Source organism: Ostrea edulis, chromosome 2 (assembly GCF_947568905.1).
Source record: "Ostrea edulis chromosome 2, xbOstEdul1.1, whole genome shotgun sequence".
NCBI classification, from domain to species: Eukaryota; Metazoa; Mollusca; class Bivalvia; order Ostreida; family Ostreidae; genus Ostrea; species Ostrea edulis.
Window position 1 is genome coordinate 51,746,322 of NC_079165.1, and position 18,206 is coordinate 51,764,527.

Sequence of the window (18,206 nt, forward strand, 5' to 3'; positions counted from 1 at the left end):
ATGCAGAAAGGTACCATCTTGACATAGTTGGAGTACAGGAAGTTAGATGGAGTGGAAAGGACAAGATCCGGCATGATTCATGGACATTTATATACTCAGGCAGAGACGACCAAAAACATGAGGCAGGAGTAGGTGTACTTTTATCCAAGAGAGCAGCTGATGCAGTTAATTCCACCGACTGTATTAGTGAGCGCCTACTAAAGATCAGATTTAAAGCTGGAGTCACTAACCTTACTGTGATTGTAGGGTATGCACCAACAGAAGTAGCAAACACACCAGAAAAAGATTTGAACAACATTCTGGGCAATATACCACGACATGATATGTGCCTCTTGATTGGTGATTTTAATGCTAGAGTGGGACAAGATATAACAGCATATCCCAGAGTAATAGGCCAACATGGCATGGGTGACATGAATGAGAATGGACAGAGACTCCTTGACACATGTAGTACCCATGGTTTAGTAATTGCTGGCACCATCTTTCAGCACAAGGAAATTCATAAGTATACGTGGACTAGCAATACAGTATCAAGAACAAGAGCACAGCTTGATCATATCATCATCAATTATAGTAGATGGAAACACTCCATGACAGACTGTAGAACCTACAGAGGTGCTGATATCTTCAGCGACCATGAGCTACTAATTTCTAGTATCACCATGAAACTGGCAAAACCTAAATCAAGGGGTGCAAAAGGAAAGTTTGCCACTTATAAGCTTAACGACCGGATAATGAAAGAAAGATTCCAACAAGAAGTGAAGAAACATCTGATAGGGGAGAACAGTCAACAGCTTGAGATAGAAGAAGACTGGGATAACATCAAAAATGGAATTCTACATGCTGCAGAAAACACCATTGGTAGGATTAGGCATAAAAGAAAAGAATGGATTAGTGTTCAAACAGAAGAATTGGTGGAAAAGAGACAAACGGCAAAAGCAAGGAAGGATTCAACTGGAACTAGGCAAAGCTCAGAGGAATACAGAAAGCTTGATGCCCTTGTAAAAAAAAAAAGTGCAAAGAAAGACAAACAGAATTGGTTTGACAAATGTGCTAGTGAGTTAGAGGTAGCATCTGGTATGAAAAATCAAATGAAGGTATTTCAAATTGTGAAAAAGATGAATGGGAAATCAACACCACAGCCCATGTCTGTAAAAAGCAAGGAAGGAAACATACTGACTGACAAAGATCAAGTGAAAGACAGATGGAGAGAACACTTCTGTGAGCTCCTAAACAGACCAGCCCCAGCACGAAGGTACCATCCAAGTCAACAGCTATGGGAAGAACTAGATATAGATACAAGTGAACCATCAGAGGAGGAAGTAGAAAAGGCAATCAACAAACTGAAGAACAACAAGTCAGCTGGTACAGACAGTGTTACAGCAGAACTGATAAAATGTGGAGGTCAACCCACCAGAGCCAGGTTCCATTCACTCTTGTTTAAGATCTGGCAAGAAGAGCAGGTGCCTCTAGACTGGAAAAAGAGTGAACTTTGTATTCTCTTTAAAAAAGGTAACATCAAAGACTACAAGAACTACAGGGGCATTGCACTATTGTCTGTGGCAGGAAAAGCCTTTGCCTGGAATGTATTGAACAGGATAAAAGATGCTGTTGATAAAAGACTACGAGAGAATCAAGCAGGATTTAGGAGATCGAGAGGTTGTATTGACCAAATATTTTGTCTGAGAATACTGATCGGAAAATGCCTTGAGTTTCAAATACCAGCAGTCACTACTTTTGTCGACTTTAAAGCAGCTTTGACAGCGTACATAGACCATCCTTATGGAGAATAATGAAAGAATACGGCATCCCAGACAAGATCATAAGCATTATCAGAAACACCTATAATGGATCTCAGGCTAGAGTGAAAGTAGGAGGCAAATTTTCCAACTGGTTTTTTGTCGAGACTGGGGTGAAGCAAGGTTGTGTTTGGTCTCCCCTACTGTTTGGTATTCTCATAGACTGGGTATTAAGAAAGTCCTGTGACAGTCATGGATTGCAGATGAAGAAGCGTGTTCGTACACTCAGGGGAATCGAGGATGGTTGGAAACTATCAGACCTCGACTTTGCTGATGATGTGGTTCTGATAGAACCAGACGAAGAAAAATCAACAGCAGCACTGGCAAGACTCAGGAGAGCAGGAGAAGAGGTTGGCCTTGTAGTTTCTGCAGAGAAAACCAAGGTTATGCCAATAGGTGAAACATCGGCATGCGTGAAAAATGGAGAGTCTACCATTGATAAAGTTGAGAAGTTTAACTACCTAGGCTCAACTGTAACACCAATTAATTCCATCAATACTGAGCTGAACATTCGTATAGGAAAAGCCGCCAATGCTTTTAAGAACTTGCGCAACACTTGGAGAGCAAAGATCAGCCTCAAAATAAAAATGAGAATATATAGAGCAGTTGTCATTCCAACATTGCTGTATGCATCTGAGACATGGGCCACAACCAGGAAACATGAGCAACGACTAGACGCCTTCGATTCCAGATGCCTTAGAATTATTCTGAAGACCAAATGGTGGGAATGAAGGCGCAACAGTGACATTCGAGAGCTCACAGATCAACAATATGCCTCAACACTACTCATGAGGAATCGGCTGAGATGGTTTGGTCACATGTCGAGGATGGGAGACGAAAGATTCCCTAAACGAATGTACGAATGGGACCCTACATCGGTCGGAGGCAGACGAAAACAAGGACGACAACGGCAGAGATGGCGAGACACGCTGGCAAGAAACTTTACAACTGCGGGCCTAACATATCAGGAGGCCGAAAATATAGCCAAAGACCGTGTGACATGGAGGGATACCATAGCGACACTGATGTGATAACAATCACTAACAGTATCCAGTAAGTAAGTATCATGTAGATCTATACAGGAAATAACATTTACAAATCATGTTTGTTGTTTGTTATTTGCCACTTAAGTATCATAATGATAATACTAGTAGTTTATAATAAGTAATTATTCTGCTAAAATCAAATACCCTTTTTATTGTCAACAAATGCATCACTGGTAAAGAAAGGTTATAAATCTTTTAACTAGCACAAGTTTCCATATTCTACAGATTTACATATGTCAGCAAGTCCTCAAAAGCAGCATTAGGGTTTCTCGGGAGATTCTGATGCTCAATGTTAGTTAGGCTTTCACTGTTGTCAAAATCCAACCTTATTTTCTCTTTTCTCAAAACTTCAGCTCTCAAAAACTTGATTGATTAATTGTGTCACTCCAGTTTTGTTGAACATGGTGTTGTCAGCAATAGGTTCAAGTTCTTCTATGTCTTGTTGTAGGTGATTTGTACAGCAGCGAACCCCGGCAGGACTTATGGCCTCTTTTGAAATGAAGATTTCATCCCTTACTCCTACTGGGACTACGACTAACTTTGGACCTGGTCGCTTGCAGATACAGCATGAAGCGTGCTCTCTTGATGTACATGGGAATGGGAGTGATACAGAAGGGGTACTAATTGAAAGAACTGCTGCTGCTGGTGATGGTGATGGACTGTCTTGAACCTGTGGCCTAACGGACTTGATATTCTTCTGTTTAATATGGGAGTAACACACACACTCTGGCATCTATTGCACAGAAAATCATGATCAGATGGTGCCCTCCCTATCAGAGTGGTGATCACTGTCCTATATTTCTTTGAAATCCTGGATCTGTTTTTTGGTTTTACTCTCCATGGACAGTTGAAACAGAGAAAGAATTTGGGACCACTCCTTGGCATATCTGAAATATTATTTCATATAATTGAAATTATACAATTTGGGTTGGATGAAAATCTTATCTTCATGTTAAAACCCATTATCCTAGGTTATTTTTCCTAAAATATAATTATAAATCAATTAACTTGTTAATTAATGCTTGGTGCATCAATAAATAAATTGCATTCAAAAACTTGGATTTTTTTTCACTAATAAACTGAAAATGTGTATCTTCAAATGTTTTGTTGATTAATGTCAGTGTGAAATATAGAGGGGGTATGGGGATTTACAACAATGTATATTACATGGTTAATTTATATATATATATATATATATATATATATATATATATATATATATATATATATATATATATATATATAGTCCATGATCATTTCTGTGGAAACGAGGGTGTTATTTATATTTGGTCTTTCCTATCCTGGGTTAGGAAAGACCGAATATAAATAACCCACTCGTTTCCACAGAAATTAAGTCCATGAAAGCCTGAAATCTCCCTACCTGGGTCTGTTTAATGGACCCTTCCAAAGTCCTTTTTTAAGGAAAAAGTAAACCATTTTCCTAATCCAAAAAAAAAAAAAAAAACTGGTGCAAAAACCATGCACATCTCCATACATGAAATAATATAGATAACAGAAAAATTATCAGTAGTATTGTAATACATTTTCCGGGGGGTGGGTGGGGGATTTTGCTGTTTCACCTTTATAGATGGTTTATTTTTTTTCTAACATTTAAAATATGTCTTTTCAATATCAGTTTTGTCTATAGCACAAAATAAAAATTCTAAAATCAATTAAAGCGTTTGGTATACAAAACAAAACCAAAGAAAAAAACTAGGATCCACCACTAGTAAGCTATGTTATCCACTTAGAGTTATTGCCCTTCAATCAAAAAAAAGTAAATAAATATAATTAAGTGAATACTCTACATTTCAACACAAGTTATGTCAAATACTATTTAACAAGATATACTTTGATATGTATTTAAATTGATCGACTTCATTAAAAACAATCTCTCTGTGTGTTCTTGTAGGTTTCCTTCCAAGTATGTACATTAGGGACTTATGAATTTACAAACTTAAATAGTTGAAATTGAAAACAAAACTACTGTGACTTCTCCGTTCGATGTATGAATATTGTGCATTCAAATTCTCAAGTACAAATGTAAAATAAATAAAGCTAGCAGCCGTGTTTGAAATTACCGTAATATGCGGACATTTGTTAGAGTAACACGTTCCTACAACTTTACAGTTATGATTGACAGACTTCATATTTTATAAGAAACTTTTGAACTGTAGGCCAATAATAAACGTACAAAATTTGTAAAATTGTGAGAACCATTTGACAAATTCATACAATAGAACATATATACTGTCTGTACATATATCGCACATCTCCATGCGTAATAACATGTGTACATGCTGGGCCTGTGTAATTGAAATGTTTACTGGGGTATTCCGTATGGCCGTATAAGTTTGTATGTGAACATTCATTCTGTTTCGAACAATTTTTAAAGTAACAAAAGGTAAGGAAATAGGTAATTTTAAAGCCATCGGAACGGACTTCAGAATCAAACATACATATGTAACATTTACTCCGTGCTATAGGTAAACACGATAGGTCTACCCCCCCCCCCCTTTTTTACCATAGGCCATGGCTCTCATATTTACTCGTTTAGATATTGATTTTTTATTTAATAAATATATAACAACATAAAAACTCACCTCTTTGCTCGTTAGATGTATGCATTGACTTCTTTGGAATCTGGCGTTTCCAGACGACACTTTTGTTATTTTTTTTCGACATGGCCGCATTGATTAAGATTTTTTTAATGAAAAGTGTTAATCTAACTCTGCATTTTAATTTTATTTTACAAAGTTGAGTCGTGAGCAATGCGGCCCACGTGAATATTTAAACTGAAGTTGGCAAATTTATGCGATTTTCCCGGAAAACGTCAAACTGCGGTAGGTTTGGGCATTTACTTGAGCGCTTTAAACATCCAGTGTGAGGAAACGATTGCGCAATACAACTTGAATCATGTTATGGATAAAAAATATCATCTTAGATTTATTCTAAAGTGTTTTTTAATTTTTCCAAAATTGATAGGCCAAAAATGGCATATTGTGGGTCATGTTCTTTCATAAAAAGACAAGTGACAGAGAGAAAATAAAAATAAGTACATACTTTACTTGCATCTTTCTCAAGATTATTGTGGCAGGCTAATGTCAAACGGTAAACCAAGTATTGAAATTTTTCATTTCTGGTCACAAAATCTGTCTCACAATTCACCTATAATATAAAATAATATCAGGAATTGCACTATATTTCCAAATGTGATTTGTGGGAGTTGAACGTAGTTCAAGCTCCCTATGTTCTCACTCTGTCACAGTGCAGTAATTTTGTATGGCTTCTGTAGAGACGACTTAATGGATTAATTTACTCACTTTGAATAAACATCTGCAAAATCAAATCCACAAAAAATTTTCAATTCAAATTTAAGGAATACATAGAAAGCAATTACAACGAGCTATAACTGTGTTGGGATGCCAACACAAATGTCTCCGAACACCTCCCCATGTCAGAAATACTTTTTGATGCCAGATATGCACTCAGGATTCTCAAAAAACCCTAAAAACTTAATTTAGTTGAAATCCGACGGACTTGATTTTTGGCCGCCATTTTGTTCAATGGCGGCCATTTTGAAACATTTGAAAATTGATTGGAAGGAAATACTGATGCTAGAAATGAATTGTGGACCCTCCATTTACTCCAGAACCCAAATGTTGTACAGATTTTAACACTTTCAAATATTTCGGTATATGGCGGCCATTTTGAAAATGGTGGCTCAAAAAAAAATTTGATGGTGGAAATGGACTTGGGGTCACTAAATTACCCTAGAAATAGAATTTGGTTGAAATGCGACAACCTTGATTTTTTGACTTTTTTGGCCGCCATTTTGAAACGGCGGCCATTTTGAAAATTTGAAAAGTTGATTGCACCCCTCCTAATGACCCTCTATCAGCTCACAAAGTTTGAAGTGGATCAGTCAAAGCATGTTCATAAAATCGCGCGGACAAATTTCTCACTTAAAAGAGGAAAAATAAGAAGAAAACTAGAAATGATCTCGTTGCGAGCAACGAATAGGTCTTCCGTCCAATTTCTGACGAGATAGGACCTTGACTGGAAGAATTCAATTAGTGAATTAGTGAAGAACGACTATACATGAAAGAAATAAACACGTACATGTAAGACGTGATTTATCAATTGTAAACAATTTCGGTTTTGTTTCACTCACTTTTGAGTATCTCGGGAGTCCATAAAACGACTAAAAATTCCAATTGAACCACGTAGCAAACCACACTAAAAATTTCCATAAAAAATACTGAGTTTTTGGACAACTTCCGGTTTCGAACAACCAACATCCGGTTTCAAACAACCAACTTCCGGCGGAAATGATATGACTTATTACACTATTCAATAATTTTTTGAGGATTAGAATTTAAAAAATGAAATATTACATATTTTTATGGTACTTCCGGCGGATGACGGAAGTGACAGGAAGAAAGTTGAAACACGTATGTCACATCTACAAGTCACTATCTAACTTTCCTGAAAGCTTCAAGACTCAATCTTTGAGTATTTATGAGAAAACACTTGGAGAAGAAAACCCGGAAATCGTACATATTTAACGAACAGAAGTGAATTTTGAAGAAAAAAAACAATTATTCACTATAATCTGAAGATGGATAATGTCAATTATACATGTATATGTGAAAATCACAAAAACACTTTCTTTATAAGCAAGAGATATGATAGCAAAGAAAAACCATTTTTCCAAAGTTTTTCTCTAAAAACCGGAAGTTGCTGGTTAAACTTCCGGTAAGTTTAACATTTTCAGAAACGCCACAAGAGATGTAATTAATCTATGCAAGTTTTGTTTCAAAAACATAATTTTGAAATTTGACGTTTCTTTTGTTCACTTCCGGTGACAGCCGGAAGTGACGGATGACAATGATAAACCTTTATTACACAGCTACAGTTTACCATCTATCATCCCTGAAAGTTTGAAGACTCAATCTTTAATCGTTGATGAGAAAACGTCCTGACAAAATGTCATTTGAAATACGGTAATTCGGCCGTAACTTGCGACCGGAAGCGAATTTTGAAATAGTATTAAGGCGTTCTATTGATATTAATAATGTCAATAGTATCTGTAAATATCGTATTAAAATGTTGATAAATAAGCGAGATATACGAGGACAAAGAAAGACCGTTTTTTCGAAATTTTTCTCTAAAAACAGAAAGTTGCTGGTTAAACTACCGGTAAGACTAACATTTTCTGAAACGCCGCAAGAGACCTAATTAATCTATGCAAGTTTTGTTTCAAAAGCATAATTTTGAAATTTGGCGTTTCTTTTGTTCACTCTCGGTAACGGCCGGAAGTGACGGATGACAATGATAAACCTTTATTACACAGCTACAAGTCACCATCTATCATCCCTGAAAGTTTATAGACTCAATCTTAAACCGTTTATGAGAAAACGCCCGGACAAAATATCATTTGAAAAACAGAAATTCGGCCGCAACTTTTGACCGGAAGTGAATTTTGAAATAGTGGTGCAGGGTTCTCTTGAGACGGATAATGTCAATAATATATGTAAATATCGTATTAAATGGTTCATAAATAAACGAGATATATGAGGACAAAGAAAGGCCATTTTTAAAAAGTTTTTCTCTAAAAACCAGAAGTTGCTGGTTAAACTTCCAGTAAGTCTAACATTTTCTGAAACGCCAAAAGATATCTAATTAATCTATGCAAGTTTTGTTTCCAAAGCATTAGTTTGAAATTTGACGTTTCTTTTGTTCACTTCCGGTGACGGCCGGAAGTGACGGATGGCAATGATAATACCCTATTGCACATCTACAAGTCACCATCTATCATCGCTGAAAGTTTGAAGACTCAATCTTTAACCGTTTATGAGAAAACGCCCGGACAAAATATCATTTGAAAAACAGAAATTCGGCCGTAACTTGTGACAGGAAGTGAATTTTGAAATAGTGGTATAAGGTTCTTTTAGGATGGATAATGTCAATAATATCTGTAAATATCGTAGTAAAAGTTTGATAAATAAACGAGATATATGAGGACAAAGAAAGACCATTTTTTCGAAGTTTTTCTCTAAAAACCGGAAGTTGCTGGTTAAACTTCCTGTAAGTCTAACATTTTCTGAAACGCCAAAAGATATCTAATTAATCTATGCAAGTTTTGTGTCAAAAGCATTAGTTTGAAATTTAACCTTTCTTTTCACTTCCGGTGACGGCCGGAAGTGACGGATGGCAATGATAATACCCTATTGCATAGCTACAAGTCACCATCTATCATCCCTGAAAGTTTGAAGTCTCAATCTTTAAACGTTTATGAGAAAACGACCGGACAAAATGTCATTTGAAAAACGGAAATTCAGCCGTAACTTGCGACCGGAAGTGATTTTTGCAAAACCAGAAAAGACCTTTCTAGACAATCCTATTTTACATCTTTCCTGAAAGTTTCATGAAAATCTATCAAGCCGTTTTAGAGAAATCGCGTGCACAAAATCGGTAAGAAAAAGAACAATAATAATAACTAGACACTCATTACTAGTAATGAGTAGGTCTTCCGTTAGACAACTTCCGGTTAAGAGCTTTCTATTGCTACAAAAACCATTTAAATGTATCAGAAAATGTGCCTTAACAATGAATGAGAAATGTATTATCGAAATTTTTACTCCTCTCTCGTAACTTCCGGTGACGACCGGAAGTACTATTCAGATACGTTTTCCTATAAATGAGAGCGATTCTTTACTGTTGATATTCCCTGATAATTTCACGTCTCTATCTGAAAGAGTTCTCAACAAAAAGAAGTAGACTAAAGAAAGAAAAAGTAGTAGGTTACTACAGACCGGAAGTCAATTTTGAAAAACAAAATTATCAAAACTTTAGAAGTTGATACTTTTATTAAGACATGTGAAAATCATATGAAAGACTTCAAATATAAGCGAGATTTATGGGGACAAAGAGACGAAAAGTAAAAAGGGATTTTATCAAGAAACCGGAAGTAGTCGTTTTGACTACCGACAGAGTCAATATTCTTTTGACACTTTGAAAGAGAGTTAATAAACTAGTATAGGTTTCAATTTAAAGGAAAAAGTTTGAAATTTGCGATTCTTTCCATCACTTCCGGTGACGACAGGAAGTGAGGGTCGACATGTTCAACCCCCTACTGCACTCTTACAAACGGAGATTGATCATCCCTGAATATTTGATGAACCTATGTTTTACCTTTTCGAAGTAAAATGCTGGACAAAATTCCTTTTGAGAAACAGAAAATCGGCCATATTTCTGGACCGGAAGTGAATTTTGTAAAAACAAAAATAATTATAGCAAGGTCATTTCATCAGACATTATTCCTGAAAATATCAAGAAAATATATCCAGACTCGAAGAAATCGGAAAATCAACATTTTTTCAAATACTTCCGGTAGAGACCGGAAGTGACGGATGAAAAAATTGAATGTATGTGTACATTGGACTAATGTTAGTTGATCAACTCTAGAAGTTTCAAGCATCTATTTATATTCATTATTGAGAAAGTGAAAAGACAAGGTTTGAATATGTCCACCCCATATCTCACGACCGGAAGTGAATTTTACAAAAATATTTAAAAATACTATAGACATTTATAGTATCTATAACATATATAAAATTCAAATCATTAACTTGTTTCATGACTGAGATTTATGGCACTGAAAAATGAGAGAATGAATAGTCTTTCTTTGATATAACCGGAAGTTGGAAATTCAACTTCCGGTGGGGTCAACATTTTTTGAGAATTAGAACGAGACCTAGAAAACCGATATAGGTTTCAATTTGAAAGAAAAAAGTTTGAAATTTATGATTCATTAATCACTTCCGGTGACGACCGGAAGTGATGGCCGACATTCTTAACCCCCTACTGCACGCCTACAAAGTGAGATCTATTCACTCTGAAAATTTGGTGACTCTATCTTTTACTTTTTCTGAGAAAAACGCTAGACAACGAAAACAGCTAATAAGCCGTATTTGCCGACCGGAAGTGAATTTTACAAAAATATTTGACGTTACTCTAGACATTTATAGTGACTATAACATATGTAAAACTCAACTCATTAACTAGTTTCATGACCGAGATTTATGGCACTGAAAAATGAGAGAATGAGTGGGCTTTCTTTGATATAACCGGAAGTTGAAGATTCAACTTCCGGTGGGGTCAACATTTTTTGAGAATTAGAACGAGATATAGTAAACCAAAGTAGGTTTCAATTTGAAAGAAAAAAGTTTGAAATTGATGATTTATTTAATCACTTCCGGTGACGACCGGAAGTGACGGCGACAAAAAATGATACGTGCATGCACCATAGAGAATATAGATCTATCATCCCTGAAAGTTTCATTCGATTATCTTTAGTGGTTTTCAAGTTTACCCCCGGACAAAGTTTCTTTCAAAAACCGGAAAATCGGACGTATCTGACGAACGGAAGTTAATTTTGAAAAAAATGAAAAAAATGCCTCGAGGTACCATCGTTGTCTATAACCTGTGAAAGTTTCAGGAAAATCCATCCAACGGTCTCGGAGACGAAAGGGAAAAAAAAATAATAATAATAAACAGTAGAATCACTAGAAGGTCTTCTGTTGGAAACGGAAGACCTTAATAATAGAGGAAAAGAAACATAAGAATCACTATAAGGTCTTCCGTTGAGACGGAAGACCTTAATAAGAATAACGAGCTATAACTGTGTTGGGATGCCAACACAAATGTCTCCGAACACCTCCCCATCTCAGAAATGCTTTTTCATGCCAGATATGCACTCAGGATCCTCATTTTCTTCAATGGCGGCCATTTTGAAACATTTGAAAATTGATTGGAAGGAAATACTGATGCTAGAAATGAACTGTGGACCCTCCATTTACCCCAGAACTCAAATGTTGTAGAGATTTTGAAATATTTCGGTATATGGTGGCCATTTTGAAAATGGCGGCTCAAAAAAAAATTTTGATAGTGGAAATCGACTTGGGGTCACTAAATTACCCTAGAAGTAGAATTTGGTTGAAATCCGACAATCTTGAGTTTCTGACGTTTTTTGGCCGCCATCTTGAAACGGCGGCCATTTTGAAAATTTGAAAAGTTGAATGCACCCCTCCTAGTGACCCCCTATCAGCTCACAAAGTTTGAAGTGGATCTGTCGAAGCACTTTCACAAAATCGGTCGGACAAATTTCTCACTAAAGAAGAGGAATAATAAGAATAAGAAGAAGAAAAAAATAATAATAATAATAATAAGAAACGGAGCAAAAACAATATGTCTCCGACACTTTGTGTTCAGAGACATAATAATAAGAAAAGTGAAAAATCAACAATAGAATAATAGAAGGGTCTTCCGCTGAAGACGGAAGACCCTAATAAACAGTACAATCACTAGAAGGTCTTCCGTTGGTAACGGAAGACCTTAATAAGAAACAGTAGAATCACTATAAGGTCTTCAGTGAAGAACGGAAGACCTTAATAATAATAAGAAACAGTAGAATCACTATAAGGTCTTCCGTGAAGAACGGAAGACCTTAATAATAAGACTATAGGTCTTCCGTGAAGAACGGAAGACCTTAATAAGAAAAGTGAAAAATCAACAATAGAATAATAGAAGGTTCTTCCGCTGAAGACGGAAGACCCTAATAATAATAAGAAACAGAGCAAAAACAATATGTCTCCGACACTTTGTGTTCGGAGACATAATAAGAAGAATAATAAGAAACGGAGCAAAAACAATATGTCTCCGACACTTTGTGTTCGGAGACATAATAAGAAACGGAGCGAAAACAATATGTCTCCGACACTTTGTGTTCGGAGACATAATAAGAATAATAAGAAACGGAGCAAAAACAATATGTCTCCGACACTTTGTGTTCGGAGACATAATAAGAAGAATAATAAGAAACGGAGCAAAAACAATATGTCTCCGACACTTTGTGTTCGGAGACATAATAAGAAACGGAGCGAAAACAATATGTCTCCGACACTTTGTGTTCGGAGACATAATAAGAATAATAAGAAACGGAGCAAAAACAATATGTCTCCGACACTTTGTGTTTGGAGACATAATAAGAAACGGAGCAAAAACAATATGTCTCCGACACTTTGTGTTCGGAGACATAATAACTATGATAATGTTAGTTATTTTGGTATTTCAATTAATAATAATAACTAAACATTTATTGCAAAACAATAAGAAGGTCTTCCGTTTTCTCTGATAACTCAATCCAAATTTTGACAAACTGCAAGTTTCGAGTGTGTATCATTTTTCATTTCTGAGAAAATGATTATATAAAATCTCGTCTTTTCGACACTTTATCTGGACTGGAATTGATGGAGATCCACATTGACATAATTACTTTCATGCACAATGACAGCCGTTACAGAAATGAGATGTACACGAAAGGTACCCAAAATGTTCCCAGAAGGTACCCGAAGAAATTTTTTCCTTGAAAAAGGTACCCAACTATTGTAAAAAGTACACGAAATGTGCCCAGATAAAAAAATGAAGAGTTAAAATGTACCTGAAATGTACTAACGTTTAAATGTATCCTGCAGGTTATCAATTAAGAAAGTTAAAATGTATTCGTAATGTATACCCACTTTAAAGTTACTAAGTTGAAATGTACCCCAAATGTACCCAACAAAAAATATTAATGTTGAAATGTACCAGAAATGTACCCTGGGTAAAAATTAACCATGAAATGTACCCGTAATGTACCAACTTTAAAGGTGACTTAGATGAAAATGTACCCTTTGTAATTTTACAACAGATACAAATAATATGAAAATAAAATATGTAAAAATGCACCCAAATTAATATTTTACAACAAAAATAAAACTGAAACTGTTTTTAATTGATTTAACGCCTAATTTTACGCAAAGTATTCAATGGCGTTGTACATGTAAATATAAAAAGCTTTAAAAGAATAAACAATACATCATATACATGCAAACACACTCTACATATACTAAACTAAAAATACATACATTAAAACTGTCTAAACAAATGTGTTTTCAATTTGGCTTTGAAAGTATGTAAAGATTTGGACTAGCTGTCTTATTTCAGCCGGTAAACTGTTCCACAGTCTCGGACCAATGGTTCCAAAACTTCTATCACTGAAAGTTTTACGTCTGTTAAAAGGAACAATGTAGCAAAACCCAGAAGATTGAGCGGAGCGCAACTTTTTATTTGGTACCTGTTTCGTTAAAGTTCTGTTAAATACATGTACAATGGCGCTTCACCCACATGACAATTATACACGAAGGTCAATCATTTAAATGATATCCTAGAATCGATAGGTAACCAATGTAGGTCAATGAGAGCATCCCTAGAGCTGTCAAATTTCTTACGATTTAATACCAGTTTTGCACCCATGTTTTGGATTCTTTGCATTTTACATATTTCAGTCTGTGCTATGCTGTATAAAATCACATTACAATAGACCAAATGAGAAATTACTAAAGATAAAACCAAAATTTCTTTAGCTTCTAAAAAAAACTAAGTTCTGATGTACTCGAAAAAGATCGAGAAAATAAGCACCACCTTCAAATGTACCTGGTCTGAGAACCCTTGTCAATCAGGAGAAATTAACCTTCAGATTGGAGCTAGAAATTGATGGACATTTAGGGGTACTACTAAACAAAGTACGTTAGAGTATGCTGGTAAAATTTCCAAATCTAATGCAATTTAAGTGTTTATTTGTACATGTATGTATTCCGCTTAATTAAACATGATTATAAAATATTGCAATTTTTGTCAAAAATATTTGCTTTTTAGTGATATTTTGACTAGAAAACATTAAACTGAAGATTTACGGAATCCCGACCACGATTATTAGTATTTTGTTTGGAAAAAGTATTTCAGCGTCAGTAATTAATTCCATCTATGATTGATAGTTACTCGGAATTCATGATCTTTGATTTTCTTGTTTTCTTTTCCTCTTGGATTTTTTTTTGGGGGGGGGGGGGGGGGGGGGGGGGGAGATGATTTTTTTTACTATTTTATGTTTTGTTTCTTTGTTGTCTTTTAAAGTTTTTGTAATTTGAATTGGTGAATCTTGAAAATTAAGTAAAATATTTTCGTTTTAAAAAATGCTTGAAAAGTTAGATGTCCGTGTGAAGATTCCCCATTCAATATGAGTGGGTCTAGATAGGAGAAAAACTCTACACAACCCTTAAATATAAAATCTTATATAATTATACCTAAATAATCTTAGAAATGTGATCTGTCTTTGGTATGCACATCTCATGCTTCGCTACCAGAATCATCTATCTCCAATGAACCAACGAAGCGATCCTTGTAAGTGCCAAGCTGAATAACACGGGATCTTACAGTGAAGTTAGGCCTTTCCTGGGTAGTATGCTCTTCTACACGTCAGGGGTCGAAATTAACTTTTTCTACCACAGGCTAATTTTAGCCTGTGGGTAAAAAATCCACAGGCTAAAATGAAAACCTACAAGCTAAAATGAAAATAATGAAGCAGTGCTCTTTTTATATATATATATATTTTCAATCAGTGATTTTCCCCATCATTACTGAGCCTAGTGGGTCAACAGGCAGCGTTTGGACAAGACACTAAGTTACGTAAGTCATATGGTGCAATGTCTAGGTCTCTTGATTATCGCACCTCTAACAGTCTAATCCACGACTTGTTTACCGCAGGTCTAGATCCAGTCTTCCAATTTCATGCCACATCAGGGTTGTCACTAGTGATTTTTTAAAGCGAATACAGGACTCATGGCTTTATAAGCAGCACGATCACGAGTCCTATGACTTTTTTGATAATCGTCTACGCGGTGAGAAATACACCCGTGTCGTCACTACAACCCGACCTCAATATGACAATGACATTCTCATGATTCTGATAAAAATAACTACCGGAAGACTTGGTAAAACATAGATTCCGATATTTTTTTGTAGATAAATGAATAACAAAAACGTCATACTTGGAATTATTCAATTTAATCACCCCTATAGGTGAACAGGACTCGTGGCACATGTCAATATGCGATGTCCAATCTCTAAAGCATTTGTTTGACTCCGAGTTTCTTAAAAAATCATAAAAGAAAAATCCGGATAAAAACGGTTATTGAAATCGGTCGTTCATGTAAGCGTTTGTATGATTCAGAGTGCAAGTTTGAGAAAAGCGAATAGCGCATCACCGTATAAAACGGATACGATACGATCATAGTTTGTAAATCACCACTCGCTAAGATTTTCGAGTGTCCATTATTTTTACTCGCTATTTTTCACATGTACTCGCATTTTGCGAGTATTTCTCGCTAATTTCGACCCCTGCACGTATCAGAAAATATAATACACAGCTATCATATGGAGCCTGGCACTACCATACATTTGGTTGTACACATTACAAGATGCCCTATACTGAACCATCTTCTGCTGATCTGTCTCAGGTTGTACATCCTTTGCAATTAAGATGGCAACCCCGAATCCAGGGAAAGTTTCACAAACATTTATTCTAATACATTGCACATATGGATACATACAGTATTCTTCACATGGAATAAATAATGAGGTGATATAAATAAGAAATCTGCACCACATCGCCACAATTAAAACGTCATTCTCAAATCAGAAAGATTTTTTTGATGATAATTAATAGATGAAATGGTTATGCACTTATCTTTTTCCATGAAAACAAAAATAGTTAATAAAGCAATACGACTGTAATTTTGGACATAGTTATTTGCTGTTAGAAGCATCATATTCCTACATTCTTATCAACGTCGCTTTTATTCTTGCCAATATTGAATATCAGAATTTAACTACAAACTACTTAATGATACTTTGAATAATAATGTACAAGTAAGTAAATGAAACAAAGATGTGTCTCCATCATGTGAAGCTTGCAATTTAGATGAAGACATAAAACATCTTTTGTATGAATGCAAAATTGTTAAGCACATTTGCGAGAAAATTAGTTCCTTCTTGAAGTTTTATATTACATGGAAAACTATTGTACTGGGATATTATAATGAAATCAGCGAAAAAACAATCTTTCTGAATAATCTTATACACTTTGTAAGTTTTTCCATTTATAAATATAAAATGAAATGCAGATTGCAGATCGAAGGAGAAAATGTTGGAGCAACTCCTAATCCATAGCAATTATTTCATTTTTATTTAAATCCAAATACCAATGCTTTATTTTCAAGGAATTCACTGTTCAGTTGACAATAAAAAGATTTAATATCTAAACAAGAGGCCCAATTGGGCCATATCGCTCACCTGAGTCACCTTGGTCCATATCAGAAGACTTTCCATATAATTATATTTGCATGTAAAACCGTAGTCTCTATTATGGCCCCAACATACCCCTGGAGGTCATGGTTTTTGCAAACTTGAATCTACACTATGTCAGAAAGCTTTCATGTAAATGTGAACTTCTTTGACCCAATGGTTCTTGAGAAGATTTTTAAAGATTTTTCCTATATATTTGTATGTAAAACTTTAACCCCCCCCCCCCCCCTTGTGGCCCCATCCTACCCCCAGGGGCCATGATTTGAACAAACTTGAATCTGCACTATGTCAGAAAGCTTTCATGTAAATATCAGCTTTTCCGACCGACCGGTGCAAACCAATATGCCCCTCTTCTTTGAAGGGGGGCATAAATATATTTTATGAAAATAGTGTAAATCCTGTTGATGTTAATGAATTCTAATTTATTTATAGAAAGCCCCCCCCACCCCCCATTAAGGTAGCTATAGTATTGAAGAAAATCTGAAGGATTGAATCCATCCCTAAATCTCTATATGGAAAGCTTTTTTCCATTTTAAAAAACATAACAATTAAAAACAAATAATTGTAGAGACTTAGTAGTAAGATAGTCTTTTGAACTTGATAACACTACATGTATATTAGTCTGAAGCAATTTCATAAGAAAAAATTATGTGACAGTCACTGAATTTAATTTTTTTTATATCCATATACACTGTACAATGTATGTCAAATGCAGCCCCATGTTCCCCAGGGAACCCAGAGGATTAACTTAATTGTATGTCAAAAGATGTCCCTGCAGAAGGAAATTATTGAAGAGCATCATGCATAGTATGTTTTAAACTAGTTAACTTATTAATTAATTAACCAATCAATCCAGAGCAGGTCTTCACAGTACTTGGCACTATCAACCATAAATTGAGATCAGTTTCCTAATAAAGAGAGGCCCATGGGCCACATCGCTCACCCGAGTCACCTTGGCTCATATTTAAACATTTTTCCTATATATTTGCATGTAAAACTTTGATCCCCGATTGTGGCCCCAACCTAATCCTGGGGGCCATGATTTTTTCAAAATTGAATCTGGACTAGGTCAGGAAGCTTTCATGTGAATGTAAACTTTTCTGGTCCAGTGATTTTT

General features: G+C 35.4%; 1 protein-coding gene across 15 annotated transcripts in view; it reads right to left on the minus strand.

Moving 5' to 3' along the window:
- LOC125682093 (elongation factor Ts-like) overlaps positions 1 to 18,206 on the minus strand; it is a 214,259-nt gene that overhangs the window by 89,650 nt on the left and 106,403 nt on the right. For 13 of the 15 annotated variants that reach the window (XM_056154427.1, XM_048922495.2, XM_048922499.2 and 10 more), the window contains one exon: positions 5,909 to 6,013. The exons of the other annotated variants lie outside the window; for them this stretch is intronic. In XM_056154427.1, the coding sequence (XP_056010402.1) occupies positions 5,909 to 6,013 (105 nt within the window). The remainder of the gene's footprint in view (positions 1 to 5,908; positions 6,014 to 18,206) is intronic. 15 annotated transcript variants of the gene reach the window in all.